At 49.1% G+C, this 18894-nt stretch overlaps 6 protein-coding genes across 8 annotated transcripts; 4 read left to right on the plus strand and 2 right to left on the minus strand.

Annotated features, from left to right (window-relative positions):
- Nucleotides 1-123: 123 nt before the first annotated feature.
- On the minus strand, nucleotides 124-3890 carry LOC9634645 (ecdysone-induced protein 74EF). Of its 2 annotated transcripts, none has more exons than XM_024670665.1 (5): nucleotides 3640-3890; nucleotides 3106-3154; nucleotides 2564-3043; nucleotides 2113-2311; nucleotides 124-2032 (listed from the first exon to the last, which is right to left on the minus strand). In XM_024670665.1, the coding sequence occupies exons 3-5, from the start codon at nucleotides 3033-3035 to the stop codon at nucleotides 184-186; spliced, it is 2520 nt and encodes an 839-aa protein (XP_024526433.1). In that variant the 5' UTR covers nucleotides 3036-3043; nucleotides 3106-3154; nucleotides 3640-3890; the 3' UTR covers nucleotides 124-183. The 2 variants fall into 2 exon arrangements, with proteins under 2 accessions (XP_024526433.1, XP_024526432.1); XM_024670664.1 differs by having other exon boundaries at nucleotides 2113-2323.
- A 620-nt stretch (nucleotides 3891-4510) lies between these two features.
- Nucleotides 4511-7148, plus strand: LOC9636010 (mannosyl-oligosaccharide 1,2-alpha-mannosidase MNS1). The gene is made up of 14 exons (XM_024670877.1): nucleotides 4511-4728; nucleotides 4823-4858; nucleotides 4911-5087; nucleotides 5160-5272; nucleotides 5323-5385; nucleotides 5446-5617; nucleotides 5688-5777; nucleotides 5823-5944; nucleotides 5999-6064; nucleotides 6113-6227; nucleotides 6283-6381; nucleotides 6434-6514; nucleotides 6569-6739; nucleotides 6790-7148. The coding sequence occupies exons 1-14, from the start codon at nucleotides 4588-4590 to the stop codon at nucleotides 7045-7047; spliced, it is 1704 nt and encodes a 567-aa protein (XP_024526645.1). The 5' UTR covers nucleotides 4511-4587; the 3' UTR covers nucleotides 7048-7148.
- A 1-nt stretch (nucleotide 7149) lies between these two features.
- Nucleotides 7150-9102, plus strand: LOC9634646 (RNA polymerase II C-terminal domain phosphatase-like 4). The gene is made up of 8 exons (XM_002965548.2): nucleotides 7150-7330; nucleotides 7381-7415; nucleotides 7489-7607; nucleotides 7659-7878; nucleotides 7937-8244; nucleotides 8299-8484; nucleotides 8565-8603; nucleotides 8652-9102. Exons 1-8 carry the CDS (start codon nucleotides 7167-7169, stop codon nucleotides 9039-9041), a joined length of 1461 nt encoding a protein of 486 aa, XP_002965594.2. The 5' UTR covers nucleotides 7150-7166; the 3' UTR covers nucleotides 9042-9102.
- A 5-nt stretch (nucleotides 9103-9107) lies between these two features.
- On the plus strand, nucleotides 9108-12274 carry LOC9634647 (V-type proton ATPase catalytic subunit A). The gene is made up of 20 exons (XM_024670876.1): nucleotides 9108-9224; nucleotides 9332-9458; nucleotides 9531-9586; nucleotides 9651-9707; nucleotides 9765-9876; nucleotides 9951-9988; nucleotides 10046-10147; nucleotides 10200-10256; nucleotides 10312-10383; nucleotides 10435-10536; nucleotides 10585-10647; nucleotides 10706-10838; nucleotides 10888-10994; nucleotides 11043-11237; nucleotides 11298-11384; nucleotides 11443-11547; nucleotides 11595-11692; nucleotides 11741-11819; nucleotides 11873-11961; nucleotides 12013-12274. The coding sequence occupies exons 1-20, from the start codon at nucleotides 9162-9164 to the stop codon at nucleotides 12131-12133; spliced, it is 1863 nt and encodes a 620-aa protein (XP_024526644.1). The 5' UTR covers nucleotides 9108-9161; the 3' UTR covers nucleotides 12134-12274.
- A 543-nt stretch (nucleotides 12275-12817) lies between these two features.
- LOC9634648 (protein NDL2) lies at nucleotides 12818-15252 on the plus strand. The gene is made up of 11 exons (XM_024670878.1): nucleotides 12818-13265; nucleotides 13410-13509; nucleotides 13587-13684; nucleotides 13757-13845; nucleotides 13908-13968; nucleotides 14026-14112; nucleotides 14166-14243; nucleotides 14308-14355; nucleotides 14409-14464; nucleotides 14528-14663; nucleotides 14713-15252. Exons 1-11 carry the CDS (start codon nucleotides 13158-13160, stop codon nucleotides 14944-14946), a joined length of 1095 nt encoding a protein of 364 aa, XP_024526646.1. The 5' UTR covers nucleotides 12818-13157; the 3' UTR covers nucleotides 14947-15252.
- LOC9634649 (SH2 domain-containing protein A) lies at nucleotides 15085-18777 on the minus strand. Of its 2 annotated transcripts, none has more exons than XM_024670874.1 (10): nucleotides 18391-18777; nucleotides 17933-18139; nucleotides 17717-17869; nucleotides 17453-17653; nucleotides 17220-17399; nucleotides 16998-17165; nucleotides 16266-16939; nucleotides 16032-16194; nucleotides 15628-15980; nucleotides 15085-15558 (listed from the first exon to the last, which is right to left on the minus strand). In XM_024670874.1, exons 2-10 carry the CDS (start codon nucleotides 18107-18109, stop codon nucleotides 15471-15473), a joined length of 2157 nt encoding a protein of 718 aa, XP_024526642.1. In that variant the 5' UTR covers nucleotides 18110-18139; nucleotides 18391-18777; the 3' UTR covers nucleotides 15085-15470. The 2 variants fall into 2 exon arrangements, with proteins under 2 accessions (XP_024526642.1, XP_024526643.1); XM_024670875.1 differs by lacking the exon at nucleotides 18391-18777 and adding an exon at nucleotides 18201-18382.
- Nucleotides 18778-18894: the final 117 nt, after the last annotated feature.

Below are 18894 nucleotides of genomic sequence, written 5' to 3' on the forward strand. Positions count from 1 at the left end.
GTGATCTGTGATTGATTTCTGGTTTCACTCCTCATAGAAAAGTCTGACGTACAGATAGAATGAGTAGAACTCTTTCTATCTCAACTTCTCCCAAAACTTGAGAAGCTCACGCTTTCGAGAAAAAGAGAAGGAAAATCCGTGGATCTGTGATTGATTGATTGATTTTTCGTGTTGCTGCCTAAGCTAGCTAGCATTTTCTTCCCTACGCTGCATCTCCTCTTCATCCTCGTCCTCATCTTCGTCCTCGTCCTCCTCATCCTCATCCAAACTCTCGCGACGAGCAGCTTGATCCTCCTGACTAATGTTCAGATTAAGCCCTGCATGCAGCTGCGGCTGCTGAACCTGAGCCTGAGCCTGCACCTGCTGCTGCACCTGCACCTGCATCTGCACCTGCACCTGCTGCTGAATCTGCAGCTGCTGCTGCTGGTTGCTCAAGTTGAGCGCCTTGAGCGCCGCGCGCTGCTTGTCCGACTTCTCCCTCCTCTTCGGATCCGCGTAGTAGCGCACGAGCGAGTCCCACTGCTCCTGCGACACATCGCTGGGCCGGCTCGACCCCTGCTCGATCATCCGCATCACCTTGTGCCGCCGGAAGTTGAGCGCCTTGGCGACCTGCTTCTTGAGAAACGCGTCGTCCAGGCTGCCGCCAACGTACGTGAACTTGGAGTCCATGTAGTCGCGTATCCGGACCATGCCTTCCTCCGGCTGGAGCGCTATGTGCGGGATGGACACGTCCAAGAAGAGCAGCGCCGAGTGCCGCAAGATCGAGTTCCACCATGTCCCGGTTGCTCCAGTCGGCTTCCCGTCGATCAGAGTTACGTTAGTCTTCTCTCCCTCCGCCACCGCCGCCGCTGGCTGCTTGCTTTCTTTCTTCGATGATGGAGGAGTGGCGAGTGCCTCACACCGGTTCTCAAAACTTTGAGGTGGAATCGCGGCAGTGAATGCTTCCGGCTGCTGCTGCTGCTGCTGCTTCTTCTGCGAAGACCACACGATCCGAAACTCCTTGTCACTCTCTTCCCCTTCTTGGAGAGACCCCTCGTCGTCGTTGCCGCCGTCGTCGTTTGTGTCGTCCTCGGTGCTGCTCGAGGATTTGCAGTCTCGATAAGTTTGCTGCTGCTGCTGCTGCTGCTGTTCTTGCCCATGTCCCTGCTGCTGCTGGAAAAATTGCTGCTGGTACTGTCTAGAGCTACTGGAGAGTGTTAGTTCCTGCCTAGCGGACGAAGAATCCCACACCGGAGCGGGACTTTGCTGCTGGTGGTGTTGCTGGACTTGTCCGTAAGAAGAGCTTTGCGGTTTCTGGTGATAAAAACTCGGCTGCTCGCTCGCTGGAGCCTGGAATCTACTGTAAGGAGGCACCGCATCGCTGCTGTAAAACTCGCCACCGCCGCCACCTCGACCATTGTTATTGCTCGCGGCCCTGTTGTTAAAGTCCGAGGGTGACGAGGAGGAAACTCTGCGAGCTTGACGGGGGAGAGATGCCGTGGAAGAACACGAACCCGAGTCCATGGCCTGCGAGTCGGACGACGACGATGTCTCAGTGTCCGGTGGCCTCGTCAACCTGTTTACTATCGAGCGAGCCTTGTTCGCTCCTATTCTTTTCACTACCTCCACAAACAGCGCCTTCAAATCCCGCTCGTAGCTATCCGGGTTGCTCCTCTTGAGTCCCTTGATTATGTCACGTATCCTGTTCTTCCTAGTGCTCGCGCCGTGGTGGCTTCTATTCGAGGCTCGACCGTTCAGAGCTGGTGTTGCCGCTGGAACTGGCTGTGGAGGTGGTGGTGCCTTCCGGATCATCGTACCTCTAGCCTTTTTCTTCCAAGCTTTTCTCGGCGGTGGCTGCTGCTGCTGCTGCTTGCTGTTCCATGCCCTGCTATCCGAGATATCCTCACTCTCGGTACTAGCATCGTCTGTGATGGTCTTGGACTCGCTACTTCTATCCTGTAAATCAGTTCCCGGTTGCGTTGGCATCAATGCCAGCTGATGGTGAGGCCGCCACTCGATCATGTGTGTCTCTGGAACAAGCTCCTGTGAATACCTGAAAAAGCAGAAAAGAAAGAAAAAAAGATTCCAACTTTGTTAGAATTCACGAGAAAAAGCGAGGAGAAGTATACGTACGCTGGCATCCGAAACTTGTCCGTGAGCCCTGTAGCGGTGGCAGCTGGGTGGTGGTGGTGGTGGTGGTGTGGCGGCGGCGGTGGTGGTGGAGGAGCCAAGTGGGGGTGGTGAGGAGTTAGCATCAGTGAGCTTTCGTACATTCTCGTATTTAAGTTGATGGCGTCGGATGGAAGCCTGAGAGGCTGCCGCATTGGAAAACCTGACATGTAACCTGATAACCAATGAGACGAGAAAACCAACAAGACAGGCAAACAAGAGAGAAAGGATAAAAAACCCTTGGAGAAACAAGAAAAAAGGACAGGGAGCTCACCACGAAAACGACAGCCAGCTAAACAACTCACGCTTTGGAAACAGTCAAGCAAAATGAGGAAAGAAAACGAAGAAAATCTAACCCGGGACAAGCAGGACACGGACAAACACACAAAAAAGGAAACGAGAGATTTTTTGTTACCTTGTTGAGGTTCGGGCTGCGAGAATTCCGGAAGAAACAAGGTCCCGTTTGGAGGTGAAGTTGCGGCGGCGATCTTGGAGGTGGCGTTGGCTTCGTGGTGATGGTGGTGGTGGTGGTGATGGTGATCGAGCTTGGATCTCTTGCCTTTGGAGTCGACGTCGGTGTCTACCTCGGATTCGCCATCGTTTTGCTGCATCTGCTTTTGCTTGCGCTTGGCTCGAGCCTTTCGGTTGTGGAACCAGTTGTGGACGTTGGCCTCCGTAACATCACCTTGGCGAGCGAGATCCACGGCGATCTCTTTGATCCGCTGCTTGTTGATACTGTCGCCCTCCTCCTCGAACAGCCGGACGAGCATCCGGAGCTGCTCCTCGTTCGGTTTCCATCGAACTTTGACGACGGCGGGAGGCAATTCTTGCAAAGCTTGCTGCTGCTGCTGCTGCTGCTGCTGCTGGTAATGGCTTTCCTCCATCATCTTGGGATCTGGTCATTGGAAAACCGAGAAGAAAAAATCCATCTTTTTGAGTGTGCTTTAAACAACTTGCCTTGCTCAACTCGTTCGCATCCTCAGGCTCCGCATTCTCGGCAGAAAAACTAGGAAGAGAAAACAAACAAGGAAAAATTCAGTCCGGGATGGCAGAGATCCCCAAAACTCTCCGAAGAACACGAGCAAGAGAAAAAAAATTCTCTTTCTTTTCTCCACGGCCCAAGAAAGAGAGAATGATACATGATAATGGCCCAGTCTCCTATAGAGGAAGAGAAAAGAAAAGCTGGCCTATATAATAGGATCGAGGGCGTTATCGACGGCACCGGCCCACACAAGTGAAAATCCATCACCACGCACAAATGCAGGTTAGAAATCTCATCACACTCCCAGCAGCCGGGCAAAAATTCGCGAGCAAATCCACGAATCGCCCACGAAAAGAAAAAGAAGCGAAGAAAACAAACCAAGAACACACCACCCCCACCAAAAAAAATTCATTGTTTTGATTCGAGGGAGAGAAGAGAGGAAGAGAAAAAAAAAACCCCCAAGCAAAGAGGAGAGAAAAAAAAGGAGACGGTGTGGATGCGTAGCTAACCTGGAAGATTGGCGATCGATCTATCGAATCAGGCGGCGCCGCCGCCGCTGGTGGCGAGCCCCAATCTTTGCCCCGATCCGCCACGACCCAAGTCACCGAAATTCGATCTCATCTATCCCACAGCCTCGCGATTGCGGCGCGGTGGAGAGGAGCTGGCGCTGTGCGTCGGCCATGGCAGCTCTCTGTCGCGCGCGCCACTCTAAGCCGCCATATCCAAGTACTCTACCCGTGCGGGAATTTGGGCACGGCGATTCCAGGCCAGAATCTCCGCCCATCACGCATTCCGGACCGACGGATGGACGGCATCCACGAGCCGCTTAATGCTAATCATGGTTAGCGGCCTGGGCGCTAATTCCAACGTCGGTAAATGGGGCTTTTAACCCCGGGGCAGGTTTAACCGACACCAGCGGTCACTGTCAGGCGTACGAAAGCGTACACCCGCCGGTCAGCGCGCCGTACCACATTGCATTCATTGTCGCTTATAATCGAGCGCGATTAGCTGCTAATAATCAATCGCGCAGGGACTGCGCACGCATTGGCGATTATTTAATCTTTAATTAAACTCTGCGCTTCCATGCTTAACGTGAAAGACATCCAAGCAAGCGATCTATCTGGGTGGTTGTACAGTATGCGTATGCGATTGGCCAAGTATATTATACATTATATTGTACGAAAGATGGCGTCGCTTTTCCGGTATTTGCCGCTTGGGCGGCCAGCACTCTTTTCCCGAGTTTGGAATGTGGAATGGGCCCGACATTCATGCAAGAAGCGTTCCTCTTTAAGTACGGACGAGTGTGGGCCATGGCCGAATCTTGTGTGAAGCCGTACAAGGGCACGAACGTAAATTAGGGCAGAACAGGTCGGCTCTTGATTGACCATGACCATGGCGGCGCCGCTGGTGGAATAAGCGGCGCCGCTGGTTCTCTGCAGCTCGCGTCTAGGGCTTTTATGGCGCGGCCATCGCCGTCGTCCTGGCGGTTCTTGCGCCTTGCGTACTACATCCGTCGCCCCTGGATCGTGGCGCTGATGCTCGTCGTGCTGCTGTGCACGACATTTATCATCTGGGATCGCCGGTCGCTGCGGAGTCCGGTATGTAATCTGGCACTAGATCGCTAGATCGATCGATGTGATCGCGAAATTCAGCTGCATTCTGGGGTCTTATGAGTGAAATGGGGTGTTCCAGGACGATACCTCCACTTCGGAAGAGGATTTCTTCGAGGTACTTCAGAGTTTTTCTTCAGAGGCACGAATTTTACTTAATCACACTACAGTTGCAGAGAGCTCGTCCTAAGAACACGAAAGAAGCTTTCGAGAGAAAGCCGCCGAGTGTAGTCAAAGATGAGATACTTGACGAGACTACCGCGGAGAGAAGGGAGAAAGTTAAGCAGGCTATGCTTCACGCGTGGAATTCTTATGAAAAATATGCCTGGGGCTACGACGAGCTACTGGTAAAAGAGTCGTGTTTCCTTTTCCGGTATTTTTTTTTTCTAGCTAAAGCTTTTGATTGTATCCTCAAGTAGCCGCTATCAAAGCGCGGAGCAAATGACTTTGGTGGTCTTGGTGCTACTATTGTGGATTCGCTTGATACGCTTTACATCATGGGATTCATGGATCAGTTCAATAAAGCTCGAGAGTAAGCTAAACAAAATTTTGTAGTGGAGCTTTTAATCACCTTTCTTGCAGCTGGGTAGCCAAGCTTGACTTCAACAGAAACTACGAGGCCAGCATGTTCGAGACGACTATCCGGTAAAACTTCCACTTTTCGTTGACGATTGTATTGACCGTTGCCTGGTTTGTGTTTTATAGAGTTGTGGGTGGTCTTGTAAGCGCCTACGACCTATCAAATGATACTGTATTCTTAAACAAGGCGAGGGAAATCGCCGATAGATTACTTCCGGCATGGAATACCCCTACCGGTATACCTTACACAACTGTTAACTTGGCTTCTGGCGATTCAAGAAGTCCTGGCTGGACTTTGGTGAGAAGTTGATATCATTAAGAGTTCTTTTTGTCATCGACTTTCCACTTTTCTTGTTTGGTGGCTCCAGGGAGCAAGCGTATTGGCGGACCTTGCGACGGAACAAGTTGAGTTTATTGCACTTAGTCAAAGAACTGGAGATCCCAAATATCAAGAAAAGGTAAAGTTGAAGATTTCGTTTCAAAGTGTGAGTTCTCTTGTTCAGGTTGAAAATGTCATCAAAAAAATCAAGGAGTTCTTTCCGCAAGACGGGCTTGTTCCTATTTATGTCAATCCTCATACTGCTAGTGCGAGTAACAGGATAACTTTTGGTGCGATGGGAGACAGGTATTGGCCACTTCGCATTTTCTTGTTGCCTTGACTGACATTGTACGTGGAAAGCTTCTACGAGTACCTCTTAAAGGTCTGGGTTCTGGGAAATAAAACACAGGCTGTTCAGCATTACAGGTACGTTGTGCGTGCTTCATACCTTTGGTCTTAGTGATCTTTTTCCAGGGACATGTGGGAACAGTCCATGGAAGGGTTGATGAGCTTGATCCGCAAATCAACTCCTTCGTCGTACACTTATATAGCGGAGCGTTACGGTTCTGGCGGTGGATACATCGACAAAGTGAGTCTAGCTCTGTTTCGGTCTAGATCTTTGTGCAAACTTTTGTATTTTTTAGATGGACGAGCTCGCATGCTTTACGCCAGGCATGCTTGTGCTCGGATCCAACGACGGCCCGGATGAGAAAAAAACCAAATACCTGGACCTTGCGAAAGAGGTACTACCTGGTGAATTCTCTAAAGTACGATATAGATCGGCATGTCTTGCAGCTAGCTCGGACATGTTATAACTTCTACCGTTCTACACCAACTGGTCTTGCTGGCGAGAATTATAACTTCATTTCTGGCCAGGTATGTAGCTTGTTGTAGTTCTCATTGTTTCTAAACTTTTTCTCGCTCGCGCAGGATATGAGTGTTGGCACGGCTTGGAACATTCTAAGACCAGAAACTGTCGAATCTCTTTTTTACTTATGGCGAAAGACCGGAGATACAAAATACAGAGACTGGGGATGGGATATATTCCAGGCCTTCGAGGCTCGATCGCGAGTTGACACTGGATACGTCGGGCTTAGAGATGTAAGTGAAAAACTTTAGCTCCTTTTTCTTGTTTGCTAAGTTTCTCTCAGGTTCGTAGCGGCGAGAAAGATGATAAGATGCAAAGTTTCTTCCTTGCCGAGACCCTCAAATACTTGTACCTTTTGTTCTCTCCATCCAGCGTCATTCCTCTCGATCAATGGGTTTTCAACACCGAGGCTCACCCGATTAAAATCGTCCAGAGAGACGGCGGCGCTCCTGGAAGCTCGGAAGATTTTGTCAAGCAGCAAATACACCGGAAGCAAAGGCTGGGGAGGCTCGGCGGCGACTCAAACATCGCGCGACAGTAAAAGCAAAGTTTTGTGTCCACTAACGTTATATTTCCCAAAGGTCTTTACTTAAAGGTGAAAGCCTAATGTATAAAGATCCTATTTAGGGCATATTCCAAGGTTTTAGGGTTCTTAGATTCATGAGCATTCTCACTCCGCCTTCTTCCCCCGCGCTCTCCTCCGCCTCGGACGATTTTGCTCTCCTCCTCGATTCCGAGCTCGCCGCTGAATCTGCCGACGAAGGATCCGAGCCCGCGGCCAACAGGGAGGAAGCGGAAGATCTCGATGACGAGAATGAGGAGAGGTAACGATCATTCTCATCTCAATGTCGGTGCGATGGATATTTCTTGGCAGGAGGAAGAGATTACGGCTGGATTCCGCGAGCAATTGTGAGTGGAATCTTTGTTTCTTTGTTAGAATGCGGGCGCTTAGCAAAATTTCTGCGTGTGCTGTGTGTTTCAGCGAGCTGTCCTCCACATCCCGGATTTATGTGGGGCGTTTGTATACGTTGCGGTGTGCTCAAGCCAAATTCAGAGCCTGGAGGAAGCGCCAGCAACGTTGCCTTGAAATACATCCATGAGGTAAGAGATTTCGTTGCCAGATCGTTTTTTGGTTCATCCTTCTGGTTTTAGGAGTTTGAGCTTGCTGGAGATGTTCTAGCTCGTGTTCGTGAAGACGAGCTTCGGCAAGTGTTGGGCAAACGGAAGCTCTTCCTGGTTTTGGATTTGGATCATACTCTACTGAACTCTGCGCGCTGGATGGAAGTTTTTCCAGATGAGACGGCTTACCTTGAGCACACCTACATGAATGTTCCGGAAGACAAAATACCAGCATTATCCAATGGTGCTCCAGGTATCTTACTCCATCTTTCTTTTTTTCTTGTTTCCAGCTTTTGTTCTTTGTATTTCAGCTGTTGCCGGTGTTATTCAACCTGGAGGGGGAGGACTGCACCGGATTCACGGCATGCAATTGTGGACAAAGCTGCGGCCTTTCGCTCATAAGTTTCTAGAAGAAGCAAGCAAACTGTTTGAGATGTATGTGTACACAATGGGCGAGAGGATGTACGCTGTGACAATGGCTCATCTCCTTGATCCCACCGGAAAGTTTTTCAAAGGTAGAGTCATCTCGCAACGCGACAGCACTTGTAGACAGACGAAGGACCTGGACATCGTTCTTGGAGCCGACTCGGCAGTGCTCATCCTTGACGATACAGAAGCGGTACTTATTTCTTAAGTTTCTATCTTTCGTTTTATTGGGAATGTCTGCTTCCAGGTCTGGCCGAAACATCGAGCCAATCTCATTGTCATGGAGCGATACCATTTCTTCCAGTCAAGCTGCCGGCAATTTGGTTTGGAAAACCCGTCTCTTACGAAGGCCGAGAGGGACGAAAGCAAAGACGAAGGCGCGCTAGCAAACGTGCTCAAAGTCTTGCAAAGGATCCACAGCGACTTTTTCATGGTTTGTTTTAGCTTTTTCGAAAGAGTTTTTTTTTCTGGAAAGCTGCCACTTGCATCACTTTCCTTTCTCTACTGTCGCAGGAAAGCGATGATTCTCGTTACACTTGCGACGTCCGCGATGTAAGTCATTATCTCTTCGTTCTCTTCGCTGATTCCAACGCTATCCAGATCACCAGCGTCGTCCGGTCGGAAATACTCTCGGGGTGCAAGCTCGTGTTTAGCCGGATCTTCCCGACCGACTGCCTGGAACCCGAGCTCACTCCACTGTGGAGACTGTGCGTGGATCTGGGGGCCGAGTGTGTTCTAGCGCACGACGACTCGGTCACTCACGTAGTAGCGCTGGATCGATTCACGGACAAGGCCAAGTGGGCGAAAGAGCACCGAAAGTTTTTGGTCCATCCGGCGTGGGTGGAAGCAGCGCACTCGCTGTGGAGAAGACCAAACGAGTTGGAATTCCCAGTGCGCGAAGGCCAAACGCGAGCTCCAGTGTTTACATTTGCAAAGACTGTAAATGTAGAAGTCGAAAGGAATCGGGAAGAGAAAGACCAAACAAACTAGAACGATGAAATAGCTTGTGAGTGATATAGAATATTCGAAGTATGACTGGAATATTCTTTTATTTTTTGTGTGTCTTTGTGTTAGATCTAGGGTTCATCAATCTGCGGTGCTGGGGGAGCTATGCCCATTCTCGCCACGTTCGAGGATCAGGAGCGCGAGAGCGAGTATGGATACATCCGCAAGGCAAGCGCGATCGCTCCATGGCTTTTCTTTGGATTTCCAGCTGCATTTGGATTGAGTGATTGGAGGATTGGATGGATTGATTTGATCGCAATGCGATTTTGTTCCAGGTCTCCGGGCCTGTGGTCATTGCCGAGAATATGGCAGGCGCGGCGATGTATGAGCTGGTTCGCGTCGGGAATGACAAGCTCATGGGTGAGATTATTCGATTAGAAGGGGACTCGGCAACGATTCAGGGTATTGCTTTCTCGTTTCTTTTTTGTGATTGGAAGCTTTTCCTTAGCTGCAATTCTCGCGATTTTCTTGTAGTGTACGAGGAAACCGCTGGCTTGACCGTGAATGATCCAGTTCTTCGAACACACAACGTTTGTTTTCCTTTCTTTCTTTTTGATTTGTTTGTGAGTTTTTTTGACTTAAGCATTGAAACAGCCACTGTCAGTAGAGCTTGGACCTGGAATTTTGAGCAACATCTTCGATGGTATTCAGGTATCACGGCTATGCATGAAAACTTTGGTTTTGAGGTCTATTTTGTTTGATTTGCAGCGTCCTCTTAAATCCATTGCCATTAAGTCGGGCGATGTCTACATCCCGCGAGGAGTTGCTGTGCCAGCACTTGACAAGGATAAGCTGTGGGAATTCTCTCCAAAAAAGATTGGTACGCTAATTTGTTCACTCGTAGTTGCTAACGAGCCTTTTTTTTTTTGTTTTTTTTGTTTTTTGTATTTGCAGGTGTTGGATCCGCCATCACTGGTGGAGACTTGTATGCAGTAAGTATGTGATAAGGATGAACAGCACAACAGGTTTCACCTATTTTTCTTTTGCAGATTGTCCATGAGAACTCGCTTATGGAACATCATATTGCTCTCCCTGCGGATGCTATGGGGAAAATAACTTATATTGCACCGCATGGTCAGTATAGTCTCCAGGTTAGTGGTAAGTGGTCCGTGTGGTATCGTTTGGACTCACGTTTTGCTGCAGGACAAGGTTCTGGAGCTTGAATTTCAAGGTACAAAGAAGCAGTTCACTATGCTTCAGGTAATCAATCAACTGTATGTTAACAGTTCTGAAGTTATGATGTTTTCTTTATCAGATGTGGCCTGTCCGAACGCCACGACCTGTAGCATCTAAGCTTCCTGCAGACACTCCTTTGCTTACTGGACAGGTATGTGAAATTTTATTGTCGAGCTAGAGCTGAACTGGCCTTTCCTTACAGCGCATTTTGGATGCTCTGTTTCCTTCCGTGCTAGGGGGAACCTGTGCTATTCCGGGAGCATTTGGCTGTGGAAAGACCGTTATTAGTCAGGCGCTTTCGAAGGTATTTGGAGTTCATTTGTAATGCGTGACTGACTTTGTCATGAAACAGTTTTCGAACTCTGACGCTGTCATTTACGTGGGATGTGGCGAACGAGGAAACGAAATGGCTGAGGTCGGTTCTAGAATTTCCCATTTTTCTTATCTTTGTTTCTACAAATCACCTCTTGCAGGTGTTGAAAGACTTTCCACAGCTTACTATAACACTTCCTGATGGACGCGAAGAGTCTGTCATGAAGCGTACAACTCTCGTCGCTAATACTTCAAATATGCCTGTGGCGGCACGAGAAGCTTCAATTTACACGGGTATGTCCTTCCAATTCAGGCTCAGCGCTGATTTTATCGATGGTTTCAGGCATTACTCTGGCTGAGTATTTCCGTGACATGGGCTATAATGTCAGTATGATGGCTGACTCGACGTCGAGATGGGCCGAAGCCTTGCGTGAAATATCCGGTCGACTCGTAAGTCTCTGATTTTCTTTCTATTCCTAATTTACAAACGCCGCGCAGGCCGAAATGCCTGCCGACAGTGGTTATCCAGCGTATTTGGGTGCACGTTTGGCTACGTTTTACGAGCGGGCTGGAAAGGTTAAATGCCTTGGTAGTCCCGACAGAACTGGAAGTGTTTCTATTGTCGGTGCCGTGTCTCCTCCTGGTGGCGATTTCTCAGACCCTGTTACGGCAGCGACTCTTAATATTGTCCAGGCAAGCGTCTTTGTGCCAGTTGTTTTTCAGTGTTGACTGGGACACTGTTGTTTGTTGCAGGTGTTTTGGGGACTTGACAAGAAGCTTGCGCAAAGAAAGCATTTCCCTGCTGTCAACTGGCTGATATCTTATTCGAAGTATACCCAGGTGAGAGACATTTATATCTTGTCTCGTGGAAAACCATTGATTGTTTCTTTTGATGCAGGCATTGGAGGGATTCTATGAGCATTATGATCCGAACTTTATTTCAATCCGAACAAAAGCACGTGAAGTGCTACAAAGAGAAGACGATCTAAACGAGATTGTTCAGGTACGTGAACTGGTGAGAGATTCAAAGTCAGTACTTTCTTTTCACAGCTTGTCGGCAAAGATGCGCTGGCCGAGGGAGATAAGATTATTCTTGAGACGGCCAAGCTCTTGAGAGAGGATTATTTGGCGCAAAACGCTTTCAGTGTGTACGTGTTCCGGGCTTGCTCTTGTTTATCGCTAACAATCTGCTCCAGATACGATAAGTTTTGTCCGTTCTACAAGTCCGTTTGGATGATGCGAAACATCGTTCATTTCTGCGACCTGTCCACTCAGGTATGCACTGCCATACCTCTTTCACGTCCTTGAAAATTTACTTTCTCTTGCAGGCTGTTGAGAAAGCTGCCGGATCCAAGGGTCAGAAAATAACTTTCAACATCATCAGGCAGCGCCTCGGAGACATCATATACCGTTTAGTGTAAGGACTCTCGATTTTTTCTTGAAGCCACCATTGCACTTCCTTTTCCAGCTCCCAAAAATTCGAAGATCCGGCCGAGGGCGAGTCTGCGCTGTGCTCCACGTACCAGAAACTCTACGACGATTTGACAACCGCGTTCCACAACTTGGAAGACGAGTACCGCGCGGCATAAGATAGAACTGGTTTTCTCCACCCGTAAATAACGTCTCGTCGCGCTTGGTAAAAAACCATTCTTTTCTTTGCGTCCAAGCTCTCCATAGGTGGTTCTCTGCGCAATATTTATATACTACTCCTGGTATTTTTTTTGCTTTGAGCTAAGTTTGTTCCAGTGGCAGTGGCAGCAGCAAACTCTCACGATCTAGCTACTGTCACTCCAGGCTTTATCAGTTGCTTGGAATCTATACTCTCTTGGGACTCAAGTAAGCGATGCGCCAACCATGACAGCATTCATGAATGGGGCCATCCATCCCCATCCATGCATGTGTCATAGCCATGGCATATGCGCCATACGTTCAAGGTATATACCTATCGGAGCCAGCGCATGGCCATGGGTCCCATGCCCTCATGATAATGACCATGGCCATAAACGCGACACATGCCACAAAACCAACGGTGTCGGTGGCGTGGCATATTCGCGTGGCATCTTTTTAGTGTACGGAATTCGCTGCCAGAGTGAGTACGGATGGCCGAGGATCCAGCGTCTCTGTCCAAAGCACACGAGGAACATTAAGAAATTTTCACCTATGTGGCGAGGCTAGTGTTGTAAATGTAATTTACGCTATCACGCGGGCTTTACCATGGTCAAAGCAAATAAGAAAAAGAAGATAGCCCTTTACACGGGATATATTATTTTAATCTCGCGGTAACTACTGTTCTTGTGTGTGTGGTGGCTCTGTTCTTTCTTCCAGGCGCTAGGTCTAGCGCTTTGGAGGAGGAGTGTGATTCTCGCAAGACGATGCTGCCGCCGCCGGGATCTGCTGTGGATTGCTCCCGCGTCATGTCCACCTCCCGAAATCTGGGGCTTCGGCGCCGCTGCGCGACGCGCTCCTGATCTCGTGGAGCCGGGAATCCATCCGATCCGGCTGGGGCGCGCCGGGCATTCCGATCTGATGCGTGCCGCCAGGCGCTAGATAGATTCTCCTCATCGCGTCAAGAAGGGGGAGCGAAATTTCAGGATTGCGCGTGGATTAGCGGCAATGTCGGACAGTAGCAGCGGCTCGGCGTCATGTAGCAGTGATTCTATCTCCGGCGGCAGCACGGATTCCATATGCCTCGACTTGGGCATGGTTCCATGGGGAGGACAGGTAATATAACGGTTTCTTCGTAGAATGTAGGCTATGGCTTTCACGAATTGCTAGAATTTGAGGGAGCTAGCTCCTTGTTTTTCCCCTTGTGTGCTTTCTGGACGATCCTTACAAATTTTCTTCTCTTTGTTTTTCTTTGGGCAGAGTCATCTAGTATCAACCTCTTACGGCCCAATTTCTGTGATAGTTTGTGGCGACCAGGACAAACCTGGGCTTCTTACGTACCCAGACTTGGCTCTCGATAGTAAGTGTTTCTTTCTTTGTTCCTCTTTCACTAAAGCTGCTATATCCATCCTTTTTTTTTTCCTTTCTTTTGAGCAGCTGCTTCTTGTTTCGATGGATTTTTCTCATGCCCGGAAACGTCGTCTCTGGTGTTTCACAACTTTTGCATTTATCATATTGAGGCTCCGGGTCACGAGGTTCGTACTTTCGTGAAAGAAGGTGTGAGAGAAGTTAGAAATTTCTTTTAATTCTTCTTCTTTCGGTTGCAGGTCGGTGCTCCTGCGGTGCCATCCAACGCACGCCTTCTTTCGGTGGATGACTTGGCAGATCAAGTTGCCGAAGTCTGCGACTATTTTGCGTATGTACAGTTCTTCCTTGTGGACTTTTATCTTATTCAGCTGTTCGTGTTGTTTATTTCAGGTTGCAAGAGGTGATATGCTTGGGCGTAGCGGCTGGTGCGTATATCCTCTCGTTGTTCGCGGTGAGCAGCTCTTCCTTGTCATCTGGACTTTGATTAATCTAGTTTTCGTGCACACAGATGAAGTACCGGGAGCGTGTGCTTGGCCTTGTTCTGGTCTCGCCAATCTGCCGAGCTCCAAGCTGGTCAGAGTGGCTATACGACAAGGTTGGTTGGATTTGAAATGTCATATCAGTATACTGAAAGATTCCTTGTACCAGGCGGTCATCAATTTGCTATATTTCATGGGAATGTGTTCATTCGTTCGGGACAGTCTTTTAGAAAGATATCTTAGTCCAGTAAGGAGATTGCTAGCTTTCCTGGTTCCGATTGGTTAGCTCATCACGTCATGATCTTGTGTAGGATACTTTAGCGTCCGGAGAGTCGGGAGCTCTTGCAAGATATCAAAAGGTACAGTGCAAATTCTCCCTGTGCTCTAGACAAAGGTTGTCTTGCTCGCGCAGGTTTTAGATGACAGACAAAGCAGGAACGTCATGCATTTCTGGCAATCGCTCCACAGGTAAAACTGTTCAGCGCAAGATTTTATGTACAGCGCGCTCAAAGCTGTGTTTCACTCGGACAGGAGAAAGGACCTGACGGCGGGGCTGATGAATCTCAAGTGCCGGACGCTCGTGTTTGTGGGGGAGCACTCACCGTTTTACAACGAGGCGGTCTACGTGAACTCTCAAATGCCATCGACGTCCACGGCGCTAGTGGCGGTAAGCATTCAAAGTTCCAAACTTCTAAACGTGATTCCACCACCCGCAGGTCCAAGAGGCTGGCACGCTAGTGACGGAAGAACAGCCACTGTCGATGCTAGTCCCCATGGAGTACTTTCTGAAGAGCTTTGGGTTTGGCAAGCCGCCGTCGACGAGCCAGAACTCGTCTCCGCCGACGAGCCCGCTCAGCTTGCTGCCTTGCATTTCCCCGGAGCTGCTTTCTCCCGAGAGTCTTGGCCTCAAGCTCAAGCCCATCAAAACCAAAGCTCCAGTCGATGATTAGATTCGTGGCTCCTCGCCATCGCCATTTATCCCGGTGTTCATCACTCCGGCCATTTCTTCCTCATTCCTCTTTTCTTTTCTTGTACAAGATTGTCTGTGCTCCCCTCCCATTCTTTTTTTTTCCTCTCTCTCTCTCTCTCTCTCTCTCTCTCTCTTTCTTCCTTGACGAGAGTTGTTTGTTATTACGCGGCGGCTTATTATTGTTCAGGAATAATTGTGGCACAATTTTTTTGAGGAAGGATTCTTATGATTCCTGTAAAAAATAAAAAACAAAGCTTCAAAGTTGTACTGTGCGTACAACAGTAAACACGTTTTTACTTCTCTCAAAGTCTCCATGGATCTTTTACAAAACAGATGTGTGTAGTTCTTTCAAGGAAAAAAAACACAAGATCTTTGGCACAAATTTGTGTACCTACTGTAGATTTGGCGTTATTTACTTCTTCCTTTCGATGCTATGGAGCAATAAGTTTGCGCCGCCACCTTTAGGTTCTTGCTCTAGCGCATTCGCGAGTGTGTGAGTGAATTTCACCTCAGGGGTCGAACCAGCTCGGGTTGTAACACCAACAGCTCGGACAAAGAGTGGTGCTGTTGCTTTCCATCCGTGTCATCGCCACTGCAAAACAAACATGGTGCTCGCTGAGTGAGTGACTACGCTCGAAGATCAAAGAGCTCGATAACTTACCAGGTTCTAGTGTCGAGGTTGAGGAGCCTGTGATTGATCCTCAAGTCGTCCGTAACGTAGCTGGCAACGAGAGCTCCAGCGTCGGGGTGAGGCCAGCTGCGAGAGCTCGCGAAACGGAGTATAAAGCTGCCCGTCTTTGGGATTCCGTCCACGCCGCGCAAGAGCTCCTCGGCCTCCTTGCGAGACACCATTCCTTCTATCCACTTGGGAGTGACGCTCTCCCACGTCTTGCGGACCTGTGGAGTCGCCACCGTCATCGCCACGGGATAAAGCCATTGCCACAACCTGTCGAACTGCTCACGCGTTGTCGTCGCGTTTCCAGTCCCGCAGTTCTGCTGGATGAATTCGATGTCCTGAAAAAAAGGCCTTGTTTGTGATATAATCTTTTGAGATACAATCGTTACCTTAGAGGTGAAACGTCTTTTACTCTGGCCAGAGATGTTGTAGAAGCTCTCTTCCAGCTTGCTCATCAAACTTGGCCATGGAGCTGAGTAGCCATCGTGAGAAACCTGCCTCCAAATGTCTTCTCCTTCTCGTAGCAGCTTCTTTGCGATCAAAACTTGATACCTGAGAAGTTTATGAAACATTAGCAACCAGGAAGGAGATAAACGAGAATAGAAAACGAATCGCCATCATACCCGTTATGTTGGCACCCGGTATATTGAGAGACTCGGCCGGCGAATTCATGAAGCTCTTCTTCGGTTTTGCTCACAACGAGTGCTCTCAGAAATGCTGCTCGGCTGTGAATTGTTTCTAAGCAGTACTTGAATACCATGTAGTCCGAGAATGCCTTCTCCCCACAGCTGCTGTTCATGAAAGCCGGAAAGCTCTTGCGGCTTTCTGGACGTTGCTTCTTGTCCATTGCCTTGTATACACTAGCCGGAGCAGGCCGCGAGCACGTTGCAGGAGCTGGCGGAGGAGCCATTCTTTGGGATCCAACAAGACCGTCGGCACCTTTGGATATCACTGAGCCTTCTGGCGTTTTGTCTGCCGGCATCGGAAACCGTGAAGGTAACTTATCATCTCCAATGCGTGGCGCCTTGCTTGGTGCGAACTTCGGAGCGGCCATGCCGTTGGATTCATTCGCTCGTAATGTTTCAGGTCGATCCTCTGCCGCTGAAGGTAAGTTGGTGCCATCGACCGGGTAAACGGCTGCGAAGGAACGCTTCCAGGGTGCTGAAGGCGTTCGACTATTTCTGTTTCGCGAAACGCAGCGGATCGGCCGCGAGAAAACTCTGAGAAATGGAAACTTTGGAATGTTTGGCGACTCGAAGCATACACGAAACAGTCGGTTGTCACATTTCGAGGAGAGCTGCATGCAAAAGACACAAGCTGAAAACTTTCAAAAATATCCAACCCTTGCAGCATACCTGCGAAATCTTTAGCTTAAAAGAAGCTCTACCGTGGACTAGTTTGATAGGCCTCTCAGTAGATGGGAATTCTACTCCATCGAATGTAGTTAAAAGCGGCGCTTCTGCGTCATCTTTTGGCTTTTCAACCAGATAGCCCGTATCCGCATAGACAAGGGACGCGACAAGCTGCAGAAAGTGAAAGAAGTAAGTGCCAATCTGATACTAGAAGAGCAAAGTCACCTCTATATCTTTGTGAATAGCTCGTCCCAAGGCATCCAACAAAACCACATCAAGAGCAAAATTTCTGCGACATGATGCCTTGCCTCCAACGACGCTCCATACGCCATCTCCTCCTTCTTCAAGTTCATGGTCCTCGGATCCTCCAGTCGAGCCATCAAGCGACAGCTCCAGAGGTGGATTCTGTGACAAAAGTCGTCGTAAAGGAAAAACTAAAGCAAAATCAAAGGCAGTACCTTTACGTAGTGATTGGTCACGGATGGTTGCGGAAGGACACAAACATGATGTGCATATGCTTGCACAAAACCGCCACGATTTTGTCCGTCTCCACCACTAAGTTTAACAGGTTCTACGGTCTCGTCACATGATGGAAAGCTTATTGCCTTCTCTCCAGTTACGACGCCATCAATGTGTAGACGTGCAATGTTGTGTCCAATCTACAAATCAAAACATGACTTTTAGAAATCCTCCCATCTCATAAAAACTTCATCAGCAGCTACCTCACACCCAACGTGCACCCATTTCTCAACTGGACAACTTTGATCAGCAAGTACATCGAGCTCGCTTGATTCGGTTTGAACCAAGGGATGAAGAACCAGCCGTAAATCGTTGTCGAGTGATAGAAATGGAAGCGATTGGATACTCGAAGTAGACTGTATGCATAGAAACATAGCACAAACACTCTTTAGCTCATGAGAGGAAAACAAGAGGCTCACCTGTCGGATGATAACCCCGGGGTGTCTGTTGTTCTTCAAGAGATACATCCACAAACATAGCGTGTAAGTGCCATCCTCGCTGGTGTTCTCTCGAGTTAAAGTCACTTGCAAATCGTCTAGAGGTAAGTACTCATCGTTGTCAAACACGGCGAACGCTTTGGACAGTTTCACGGCCATGAGAAGGCGCTACTCCCCGTCTCGCACGAACTGGCATTTCACAGAAGAGAGCACGAATCAATCAGTGGTCACAAAGCTAGACTAGACGCACAGAAGAGATGGCATCCAAAACCCCATTAGACCTCACACCGCATCCATTCCCAGCCGCAATTCGGCGCTGCCAATCTCCAAATGTAGATTGGAGCCTCCGCCGGCTCGATAGCGCGGCGCGCGCATCCAGCGAGCGTCCAGGCCATCGACCGCAGCGATATTTCGAGCTACAACGGGAGAATCGAGCTTACCTAGTCATCCGGCGACGAAAATATCCAGGAAATCCAGATCCGACAGCGGGAATCTGTGCTCCATCCCAGCCGCATCGCGGATCCTATGCCGCCGCGCTTCAATCCCTAGCGCATCGTAGCGGAAGAACAAATCTTGAGTAAGACTGTGTGTGTGCGTTGCCAGCAGAGTTCATCCTTCACAGGAAAAAGAGCTCAACCTTCCTCGCCGCCGTACCTATTCTGGTTTTATGACCGGTCACTGCCGCCATTCAGCCGGTTGTCAGTTTGCTTCATTTCGTACGAAATAGGGCTCGTGGCCGGTTAGCCTGTCAAAGCACTTACCGGTCAATCCGTACGCCCACTTAAAATTATCTGTCCACCTCGGTTGCCACGTCGACTAACACGTCACTACACTTGGAGACGTTAGAGAAGTGAAATTAGGGCAGCTAGAATGCTCATCAAGCGCAAGCTCAGAATAAGAGCATCGCGGTCGATCTATTGCCCTGATCGTCGCCGACATCGCAA

The sequence above is a fragment of the Selaginella moellendorffii genome, unplaced genomic scaffold (assembly GCF_000143415.4).
Source record: "Selaginella moellendorffii unplaced genomic scaffold, v1.0 SELMOscaffold_6, whole genome shotgun sequence".
NCBI classification, from domain to species: domain Eukaryota; kingdom Viridiplantae; phylum Streptophyta; class Lycopodiopsida; order Selaginellales; family Selaginellaceae; genus Selaginella; species Selaginella moellendorffii.